We start from the raw sequence: 12,614 nt of genomic DNA, 5'->3' as shown, positions 1-12,614 counted from the left end.
AATATAAATAGGAACAGTTCATTCAATTGTTTCGTTGTTTTTAGAGTTATTTCTTGACTTGTAATTACTCTTCTTTCCTTTCTTTCTCTTTTTTTTTTATTGAAGTGTGCCGCTGGGAATGAAAATGTCTATGTAAGCTGTGATTTAATTATGAAAACGAAAAGGCTAATTTTCTTTATCTCATTTTATTTTTTTTATTGGTTTTCTCTATGCATGAATACCCTTTTAGTTAGAACGTCCGTAAAGTTGAATTCCATATTTAATCGCTTGTGCATTGAACACACGTCGCCTTGGCAACTGTAACGTATCGAGTATCAAGTTTCTACAAGCTTTTCATGAGCGTCGCATTATCATTTTTTATTTTTCCCCTCTAACAAGTTTCCTTTTCATAATGAGCCGCCATCCACTGGCGCGGATTCCTATACGAGAGTAGCAATTTCCTTCTTTTCTTCGTTCTTTCCTTTTGTTCGCATTCATAAGAGAAATAAAGAGAAGTTCTTTGTTCGTTCATTAAACTCAGGATAAATGAAATCAGTTCGAATGTACATTTAACATGTCGTCGGATAAAATCAGGTACAAAAATAGGCTTTTTGTTAAATGTAACTTCAAAGCGTATAGTTTATTCAAGGCGACAGAAATATTTATTGAGTCATTTGGTAAAGAGTTCTGATCTACTATGAAAAGGGCATTCATAATGGTGAAGTATTTACGGTCTTTGATGATGGATAAAACGCATTAGTGGCGTGAAAAAGGAAATAAGAAGGAGAGAAAAATAATAAAGAAGTCTAGCGAAAACGCGTGCACGGTTTTCTCCCCCTTGATGAATAAATAAAAGCGCCGCGTTTTATAAATAAAATATATTAGTACATTCGGGCTGTCATCCAGACGTAATTCCCGAAACTAGCGCTCGTAAAAGAATTTATTGTTGTGAATATTTATAAACGCGCTGCAAAGACACTTTACTTCATTTCTTTTAATACCATTTTTGCATCTGCTCCGGACGTTCCTTGCGAGGGGTAAACAATACGCCTGTTTCTTATCCTGCACCGGACACGTTGAAAGAATATAGGGGATTAAAAAAGATACTTTCTACTTTATTTTTTGTTGTTGCCATCTCCTTCTGTTTTCTGTTCTACCACTCTGCTCATCGTAAATGGGATGCTTTTTTTTTTCTCTTTCTCTGCGGAAGGCGAAGAGAAACAGTTTCATTTAAACATCTCTCAGGATATTTATGGAGCAAACATGTAATATTACGATGTCGGCGAGATGTGAAAAACTGCTCCATTCCCCAATATCCTCAACTGCTCTTTTCTTTTTCATCTACCTTTCTCATTGCTATTTCTCACTCTGCTCTAAAGCGAACATTTTTTTTTGCTACCGAATAAAAACTATAGTTACAACAGCAAAATATAACAAAACATTAGTAGTTTAGAATGTTTTTAGCAATTTGGATTTGTGTATATAAAGAAATTATTAGTGAACAAATGAGAAAATAGAAACGAATAATCTCATATAATTAGGCATTGAATGAGCATTTCTATAAAAAATATTTTTTCATCTTTACTAACTAAAGGATAGTATTGAATTTGACAATTTACACGTAATATAATCATTTTTGGGACACATCAATACTAAAAGCTTCTTGCAAAAAAAAATGTTGATTTATTTTTATACTGATATAATTGAATTATGTACGAATCTAGTGTTCTTCGCCGACTATTTACCTATGAAATGAATGTCATATGCAAACATGGAAAGTATAAATGAAGTTATTAATATTTATTATTACTTTCCATTAACCTTTTGATGCTGTACCGTATTATTTCAGCGTGTTTCATCACATTTTTTTAATTATTGTTATTATGAAGTATGCGATAAGTCCTAAGCCTCGTTAATCCTTGCCATGTGCCATGCGGATCTTTCGGACTTTAGGTTAAAAGCGATGGATGAAAATATAAAAAAAAGCAGGCCGAGTCGAGATTAAACTTGTGAATTTTTAATAATATTCCAAGCGCAAGTTCTAACAGTCTTTTCTAAACATAATGAACGAACTTTCAGTTACGAAACTTATTCCATTAAATATATTCATTTTGAAACGTGAACCTCATATGCACGTTCATTTTGAAACTTCCTGTTAGTTTTCCATATACTATTATTCGGTTTTGTATATTTATGTTTTTAATAGTAATATAAATTTTAATAAGCTAAAGTACTTAATGTAATATTTAACTATGAACTTATTAATTGTAAATGTTAAGATAATTATTCTGAAATTAATATTACAATGGAATATTTCTAAGAGTTGATTATTAGTAAGAAGTATACAGATTATCATTCCCCTGTTTCATACAAATACTCATTATCCTGTGGCACTTCAGACTTCTGCTTCAACAAGAGTATTCTACCCTTTTGCAAGATGTCTCTTGAATGCCAACACATCAAGTGCAATAAGAGTTAGGATCCACACAACGCATTCAAGTGCCTCCACTTACTGAAGAAGACTAACTAAATAAAATGACCGAACACAGTGAAACAATATCAATAAAATATAAACTCATAATGTTGTTATAATATAATTAAAAGACTACAGTCACTACACTACTTGTTCATATTAGTAATTGAGTAAAAATTGGTAAAAGAGAGAAAGAGAATTTAATAGCTTCTTCCTTAAATTCAAAATTTTATGAAGTTATGATTTTTTTTTGGTTATTTTTGACAAATAAATAAAATTTTAAACCAAGAATAATTTAATAATTCAATCAACTAGATTTTTTTTCACTGTTTGTATATTATTGCGCCTATAACAATTTTTATGATCAAAATATTTTTTTTATGTTAACGACTGAAGCTCATGTATATGTTGTACCTTTAATATAATTAAATATTCCGTTTTAATTATTAACGGTAATTGCGCAATCAAAATTATACAGAAGATTACACGGTTAATTGCTGAACATTAATTACACATTTAATCCAATTGGTGTAATTTAAAAATATTCCTTTTCAGCAGCGTTAAATTGAAATTGGTTTGAAAAGGGAAACGGCATGAATAAATGATCAAAGGATTTGAATGCACGATGCCGAATGAATATTACATCATAAAGAATATAATGTTCTAGTACCACAATACCCGATTTTTTATGTTATTATCCGACAAAGTTCAATACTTACTATTTATTTATAATATTTCTAATTTTATATTCATGGAAATATAGACTGAAAGATTAACATCAACGACCTCTGTGTTTATGCTAAGTGAACATTAAAGTCCTAAATTATAAGCTATAATTATATTCATGCAATGGTAATTTTATTTAAATGAAAAGGTTCATCATTTTTTCATATATTTCATTACATTTATATAAATATTATTTTGAATTTTAATTACTAATTGATCGTTTTATTCAAATTTAAATTAGTTTCATTTAAATGATTAATTTTGTAACTTTTACTGTTTGATATATTACAAAATGTTGGTTAAGTAATGTGAAACATTAAAAATGTATGTAATTTATGTATTTCAAATGAATGAAATTAATATTCAATAAATTGTATATGCATATGCAGATAGTAATGTGAATCCGACATAATGTGGTGCACATAAATCATACACGTGCTGCTAATAACTAATCAATCTAGCTGCACTTGAACATATTGTATTACGTTTCTAAAAAAATGCAGGATGAATAGATGAATCTGAGCAGCGAAAGCTGCGACCGGTGGAAAACGTGCATCGCAGAATTAATTTTCTTTACAATCTAAGATTCATTATATGCACTCGGATGTGAGTTTAAAAAAAAAAAATTATGTTTTTTTCCGCGCATTATTAAAATATCTTTGAATTAGTTTTCATGTATTTAATTATATTTACTTTAATGTACTTGGGGTTTTCTTAGAGTTATTTTAGCAGATGGAAAGAGATTTTTTATTTATTTGACACGTTTACTGCCTCGTGATTATAAATGGTTCAGTAATTGTGCCAATGCAATTATCTCGGTTCCGTGAGATGGTTATTGTTCACGTGCCTCGGAGGTGGTGTGCCACATTTGTGAGATTTGGTAAAAGAACGTGAATGAATGAATAAATGAACGAATTAATGTTTAGGTAACTCTACACGTATGTTTTGAACGTATTCATAAATACTATTTATATAATTAAAATGTTGACGTTAATAAATATATCAATGTCTGATTTTGGCTTTGAAAAGTATTTCAAATATTTCTGTCATTAATATCTCATAACATCTTTAACGCTTTAACTACGGCTGTCGTCAATAGACGACGAAACGTAACTTTCGTGAGATACGGTTGTCGCCTTTGAACAATATATATATTATTGTAAGATTTGTCATCTCAGAACTTAATTATGATTACAGTATGCATCAGTTATCATCTTTTTATAACGTGTTTTATGGGAATACATATTTATTATCCACATTTATTTTATCCACATTTATTTTATCCACATTTTATTTCCGAATATAGTGTTGTGTCCAACCATTATTATTGTAGTTGTTATTACTAGTATAGTGTATTAACGAACTAGAGACATCCAATGCGTCTCTTAGTCGCATTATTATAAAAACATAAACATTAGCATAAAGGAATTTCTATCGTGATTCCAGTTCGATACACTTTAATATAAACAAAGGGGACCAAGCGTAAACATTCCCATCGATACTCCTGTACCTTTTCTTAGTCTTAGTCAACCTATTTTGAATACTCCGAGTACCTTTATATGCACATAAGAATCTTCCCATCTTAAATCATAATGGATACTTTTTTCATATAAACACATAATATATTCACACGTAGAATCGTAATCGATCACTTTTTTCATATAAACAAATGCAAAGTATAATAAACAAAACACGAGGCCGATTCCCGTGGGAACGCTTATCATCAATATAAACAAACCCTACTCCCGATCACAACTCCCACCCCGTATTAATAAGAATTAACTTTGAGTGAATCTTGTTAAATTGATCAAGCCTACTCCCGATCACAACTCCCACCCCGTATTAATAAGAATTAACTTTGTAAGTAGAATAACTATTTAGAATTAGTCTCAGTAAAACCTTCTAAAGACTGATATAGTCTCAGTAAAACCTTTCAAAGAATTAACTTTGGAAGTAGAATAACTATTTAGAATTATTCTCAGTAAAACCTCCAAAGACTGATATAGTCTCAGTAAAACTTTCAAAGACTGACATAGTCTCAGTAAAACGTTAATATGAGGAGCATAGTCTCATAAAATCCTAAGATGAGTATAGACTTAGTCAACCTGTCGATTAAACTACATTGTTTTGGAAAGGACCCCAAGAGTACCAATTGTAATAAACTTGTTTTAAATTTAATTCCCAACTACTGAGACTCCACAACGACAACACCAGACAATATTCCACTGTGTCCAGAATTCCATCCCTGGGACACGACAATAGGTGTAGTAGTAATATTTCATTTAGTACTATCTACCTACAATTTTCTTATAAAAATAATTATTTTTACCGCATAGAAAATTATTAGAAATATTATGAGACAAATTTTACAAAAACATGGAAGTTTACAGCTAGACCGGGAAGACAAAGTATGGAAACCATTGATTGTTTAACTGCAGTACATTTCATGGTAATGCATTCACCAGTTAATTTACTGAAAGTAGACAAATAAAAACAAAGAATTTGCCATGTATGCTCAAATACTGTTTGAGGTGAAAAAAACGAAAATATGCTACAACTTGGTCTCCCGAGTGTAAAATAGAACTTTGTATAAAAGGACTGTTACAGAATTTATCGCACAAGAATAGTTTTTTAAAAAAATGGTCAAATTATTCCTAATTTCATTTACTTTTTAATTTTTTCAATATGTCTTTTGATGATAATATTCTGTTCTTTATAATTACAGAATTTTGAAATGTAATGTACTTCACAATATACATAAATATATCAATTTTTTCCCTTTTTTGCGTTTATACAGCCAGTTTTATGATTGTATTTCAGTAGTTAATTAATTTACATAAATAAATATTTATTTATATATTTTCATAAAAAAGGTATTTATTACTTATTGTCTACCGGATTTTAACTAATAGTTTGATTTAAAATATAATAAATACAAATATATTTGATAAAGTATAGAACTTGAACTTAGGTATGCTTTTAGTAAAGATGATATTTGATAGTGGATTAATTTCATTTATTTTAAATTTTAAACATTTAACATCAAAGAAGAATTATTTTAGATCAATATACATAGTTGGAATAATCAAAATCGTCTTTCTCTGATAATTTTCGTTTTATTTTTATGAATGTTATTTTATAGTTATATGATCGCATTTATATCATGTTATTAAATCAAATATTAATGTATAAGAAATTATTGAAATATTCCATTTTCAAGATACAGTAAAGATATAAGATACATTGTAAGAAAAATGATTTGCAAAATGGAATACATTATTGTATATTATATTAGTTTATATGGGAACTGTATTGTTACATGTTGTAGGATTATTTTCCATTCATTGCGAGCATTGTTTATTCATTTAGTTTTTGTTGTAGAATAGTGGTGTGACTATAATAATTACTAACGCATAATAATTGAATTAAAAAATATTTACACTTTGTAAGTTATAAGCTAATTGTTATATGTATGTATTTTCAGCAATTCTTCCCGTCCGATATGATTCATAACGCAATATCGTGCAACGACGGGAATTATTCCTCCAGCAATCTTTCTCTACATGTAAGTAACATTTTTTCAACCCAAAGCGATTCACTTTTTTTTTTATTTGCTATTGTTGATGTTTTGCTCTTTGTGCTGCGTAGGTCTGGCTTTAGCGTTAATTTGTATTATAATTTGAAATAATTATACATAAATAACAGAGTCAGAGTTGAGGATCTGACATTTACAAAAGGTGGCAGATTTTTATAGACTTTCAAATCTAGATTTTAGATGAACGGATAATTATTATGGGCCGTACAAATCTCCTCCTCTTGCTTGCAAGTCTGTTGCCGGGGTCGATCTCGTTCAAATTCGCGCTCGTTATGCAACGAAATAATCGCAAATTGAGTCACTTATCATTTTTATTATTAAGTATTCTTTTGAAGACAAGGTGCGGTTTCACCTTCGCGTGATTACAACGTTCCGCAACTCGTCGTTTGTAAATGAGAGAGAGAGAAAAAAAAATCTCTTGACTCTCAAGGCTCTCCGACACTCGAAACCAACCAGTACACAATCGATGTGCACTGTTACGTGAACCTTTAAATAAATAAGGGTTGTAAAAGTTTATTAAAAAAATAATAACCTGATCGGTCGTTCCGTGCCGCTTTAATGGATTGCAGTTTTACCTGCAGCGATAAATCTCAGGATAAGTTATTGCGAAAAAGGGTAATGCGATTTAGCATATAATAGAAGTTTAAATGAATATTATAGGTGTAGCCAGTGCGGCACAAAGGAATCGCATAAATCTTGTGATTTTCTTGTGATTCTCGAAGTCGATTCGAAGATACGAGTAACGAAACGAAAGAAACAAGCGACGTATTTAGAAAGCATTTAGCGTATCATGACTTGCAGTGGCCAACAACTGTAATCCTAGCAGACGAGACGAAACTCAACAAAAAGAACGAAAATAAAAAGAAGAAAGAGGAAATTGCTGTGACCATTATGAAGACATCAATTGTTGGGTTGTATTACTGTCTCCGTCATCATCATCATCATTGCGGTTATTCTTCAATCTCAATTGAGATTAAATGCTAGAAATTGTTCATTTGAATTTATTTAATGCGTGAATCCTCGTGAACGTATATTTATTTAGAGCTTATGCTCTTTTTTTTTTCTGTACAATAGTGGAACTGAGCGACTGAGAGAAAAAAAGGTTTTGTGAGAGCACAAATGACGAGATTGCATGATGAAGTTGCAGGTACAATATTATTGTAAAAAAAAGTCAATGAAAAGGAAAGAAATTTCTGCATTGGGTCAGTGGCATGAAGCATCTACGAGAAAGTTGTTTTATATCTGACTTTCATACTATCTATTTTTTATATCAGTTAGAATGTTACATATTTAATAATTTAATAAAAAAATATCTTTCATATGTTTTCTGTAAGAATATATACTCAATCAATTTATTTCGTTGTGAACATGAAATTCTTATAATTATTACAGTAGAAAAGTTTTACAAAGTATTACCAATATCAAAATTTACTGAATACTTCTTTTGTGGCTTATGCCTAGTAACATCTGCGTAACATCTTTTATATTTCATATCCCATAGTAAATCTGTTAACAAGACTTTCGTAGCAGTTAACGATAAACTTCTGTTAGTGAGAATTCGCAAAATTAAGTTTTACGCTACATTTAATGTTGCTTGAATCCTGGCGCCATTTCCTACGGGCCTGTTTCACAACCTCCATATTTTATAAGACGTTTCGAGCGTTAGAAAGTTACATTTATTCAGATTCAAAGAAAAGATTTATCATCTTTTATATATCTAAACAAGTTTTATAATAAACAATATACATTTACTTTACATAAATATTATAATACACATATTTTTTTTATTAATATCGAATATTTGAAGATATTACGTACATAAATCCAATTAAAAAAAAATGTAATATCTATAAAACACATTTTAATTATGTATTTAACACTTTCTGAATTTGTATTTAAATTCAATATACTATACTCGATTTAAATATACATAATGTCTGTTACTACTATGGTTTTGCTTTCTGCATTTTGTTTTCATTAAATTGAACTAATTAAAATGTTTCATTAATTTAATATTCGTGTAATCAATGCTCATAAATGTATTTGCCCTTGTAATTGAAATATATGATACAAATGAACTCTCATATTGAATTAAAATGCGGAGTTCATTCAGCGTAATATTTTTGAGTTTATTAAATAATATTTATAATGACATTTTTGTAATGAAATATACAGTTCGAAATATATATATTGATTTTATTTTCGCTTGAATTTGAAGCATGAAGCATGAAACTGATATTGATTTTGTTTTGCGAAATAATTTAAAAAAAAGATTTTTATCAAGAAAAAAGAAATACCATTAAGCATTTCAATGAAATCCACAATTTAAACATATTCAAAACTTATATAGCAATAGTAAGTGCAGTAACTGAAACATTTTGATTTGATATTTTCAAAATTGCTTAACAATATTTAATTAATTTGAAATGTTTATTCAAATTAAATATTACAATACTTTTCCTTAATTAATTTAAGTATATTTTCATGTTACAATAGAATACGAAGCAGTTGAATATATGTTTTTTTATAAGGTATCCGTTATATATCGCAATACGATCTTCACAAAAAAATGGAATTCTTTTTAAGCTATTTGATTATTTAAATATGATTTACTTTCGTGTTGCGTAATGAGTGCTGTTGCGTATACACAAATAAAAGGAGAACAGGAAAACACGGTAAAAGCTTCTTGTATAATTTTCGTGTGTCTGGTTTGTTTGGTTTCGATGATGAAGTGTTCCTCTTTTATGGCTTCACGGTTCCGTGTTTTTGTACATAACATTGATACGGAATATGGAATTGATATTCGAGGGTGTCCGTAATGCTCCCCATACATTACGTTGTACGTATTAATGATCACCATAAATTTAAATGTGTTTGCGAGCGCCATACAATGTTTCAAAATTTGACAGATTATACGCGGAAGCAGAGGAGACGCGAAGATAAACGAGGTGAAGAGAAGCCAACTGCACAACATCATCCTGTGTAGAACTAACTTTCTCTGCCTCGCTCTATAAATACTTCGGCGCTAACATCACATCAATCATCAAATTAAAAAACGAAACGAGAGGAGAGACCAGAGGAGAGATGATAAGCCTGTGCGTTGTATGTATTGTGTTATTATGCAGAAGGAGGCGACGCGAACGTTAATTAATCCGTCGGCGTTTATAAATTTGTTGTTATAATTAATTATATTTCGGGGCGAAAAACGAGGTTGCCATTAATTTGAGCGCTGCTAAAGTGTCCCATTTAGACGAAAATAAATCACATGCAATTGAACGGGGCCGACCTTTTGACTCCAAAGTCAAGCACCTCGCGCGCAGCCATCTCTACTTTTATATCGAGCCAGCAGCAGAAGCAAGCTACGGGCATAATCCAAAGCCCAAGAGAAATTTCCCCTCTGCAATTTTTAGAAATCTTCTATCATTTCTTCACTAAACTCTGTTAATTCATTACCGCTCGGTTTCCATTACGTTTTTGGGGAAAATTTTAAATTTCCTTCCACATTGACATTATCCTCGTATTATTCCAACTATCTCGCTGATTGCAGACTACTTAATGCACACTTGTATCACTCCATCCGATACTTGTTGAGCCCATTTCTAAACATGAGTAAGTTATCTTTATAAATGGCTACTTTCACAACCAAAACACCACCTGCCACTTGCCTCCATTACACTTAACAAACTTTTATTCTCAACTGCATCTCTGAACTTTACTTTATTTTTCTTTATGAACTTATAAATTCCATTAAATTATACATCTACAGTTTACCTAATATTTAAACGTATACAACTTATTATGTTTATCAAATGTCAGTTTATTTTCCATCCATTTTTATGTGTTTAATGAAGATCGGTTATTCTGTGTCCCTTTTTTTCAAGTATAATCTTTGAAATAAAAGTATTTGTAATAGTAACCTTTGACATTAAACAATTTCTAAACAAAATAAAATATATTTTTTCAATTGTCAGTTCCTGCATTTATATTATAAAAAGTAAACGATTAAAAAATATTCAAATTTTTGGAACGAGTATTGATCAAGACGAGACGTAAAAGGTAATTCAATAATTTTAGTAGATTTTCATTAGTAGTGTCAAACTTTTTAAAATCATTTATTCTAAAATATAACTTAAAATGTATGTCATTATGCAATGTAATCATAATATCATTATTTCGAGCACAAATCGAATTATTTACATATTATACTTAATATTTATTTTAATATCGCCACGCACCCGGCGCGTCCACCACAAAATGGGAAATGATAACGCGTTTAATATGGGTAGTTTAGGCAATTTAATGTTGCCCCTTCCCAGTGATTTGCATAATTCTGTTTTGTAATATTAAGTTTTTGTTTCGTTATGGATGTCACGAAAGCCCATTACATCACATTAGGTACAACAATTATTAAACATGGTTTTTTAACCCTTTTTTGTGTACTTACAATATTTTTTGTGTGGAATAAATATTATAACAGATTTTTGTTGATTTTATTAATTTAATATTGCTATAAATATGAGATTAGACTGTTTTTAAGTATTTTTTCTTTTTATTGGCTTCCTTTCATTTTTTTTACCTATAAAAATATCAATTTTAGACGAATGACTAACTTTTATTTAAATAAAATTAAAAAAATGTAGATTTGATTTTTAAATGAAAATGATGCAATGAGTATAATAATAATTTATCGGTTAATATAAAGTGTATTTATAATATAGTGTAATTAAAATAAGGTTTTGCGCAATTGTATTTGCAAATATTATAAACGAGTTTAATAAAACGTGGAGGCATGTATATTTACACTAAAAATATATTAAATTTATGGGGTACTTGGTTAGATTATAAAACATTTGTACAACTACGTACAATATTGGCATAACATGTATGTGGATATTCTCTTTTGATACAGCATTATGTAAATCCCCGGGGCGAAGTTTCATATTGTAACAGTCCTGTTTGCCATTTACATTATACATCAACAAATATGTAATGTATTGTATCGCTGTGCGATATTCGTCCTGTCGTCGATGATTTTATTGTACATGAAATGAAATATTTTTAATTTTTCTTTAATTTTTGTATTGTATGTTGGTTGAAAATATAATTTCGTTTCTTTTTCAGCAAATGATTACACAAGAGGGTGAAACTCCATCCATATTTTCTCACATGTGGATGTACGATCAGTACAAGAACACATGGGGCAAGTCTTACATGCTGCTGAAAGACAAGAAGCTCTATTATTCCCTTAAAGTGCAAAGTCTGGCGAAGTTCGTGAGGACGCCGAAGTCGGTGAACTCGGTGAGTCTTTTTATATATTACACACTAACACACATCCATTCATCCGTACGTATGTATGTACACATGTACGTAGTATGGAGCGAGGCAGTGCTACAGTGAGAGAGCAGGAAGGATAGCTTTTATCGATTGGACGAGAGAGAGCTGGTTTCGGTGTATGTATGTGGAAGGCAGGTTCCTTTTTACACGCATTTACACCTCGCCTGCTTCAGAAGCAATTATACCGGGAATATCGATATACGTGAACAACTTACAGAATTGGACTGTACGGGTAGTAGTTCATTGGGATCTAATAGTTTCAGGGATTCAATTTACTCGTAAGATACTATGGGAATTATCTTGCTTTCGGGGGATTCATTCTAGTGATTAGATAAAGAGGGTGGTGCGGTTACTGTTTCGTTCAATTAAAGCGGCATTATCTTGTTAATTTCTTTTAATCGCAGCCGGCTTTGACCTTTATTGCCTACCAGAACTTAGTATGGATCTACTCGATATTTTACTGCATTCACTTAAATCCGACTAAGGTACAAAACGAACCAATCTTAA

At 30.3% G+C, this 12,614-nt stretch overlaps 1 protein-coding gene across 1 annotated transcript in view; it reads left to right on the top strand.

Annotated features, from left to right (window-relative positions):
• The window catches only part of LOC108560145 (growth factor receptor-bound protein 14-like), a 135,046-nt gene that overhangs the window by 39,623 nt on the left and 82,809 nt on the right, over positions 1-12,614 (top strand). The window contains exons 5-6 of the mRNA XM_017917587.1: positions 6,663-6,743; positions 11,895-12,071. Coding sequence (XP_017773076.1) covers positions 6,663-6,743; positions 11,895-12,071 — 258 coding nt within the window. The remainder of the gene's footprint in view (positions 1-6,662; positions 6,744-11,894; positions 12,072-12,614) is intronic.

This window comes from Nicrophorus vespilloides, unplaced genomic scaffold, assembly GCF_001412225.1.
Source record: "Nicrophorus vespilloides isolate i.1.1-1 unplaced genomic scaffold, Nicve_v1.0, whole genome shotgun sequence".
NCBI classification, from domain to species: Eukaryota; Metazoa; Arthropoda; class Insecta; order Coleoptera; family Silphidae; genus Nicrophorus; species Nicrophorus vespilloides.
Note: the sequence above shows the minus strand (reverse complement) of the source record. Positions and strands in the feature narration are given on the sequence as shown.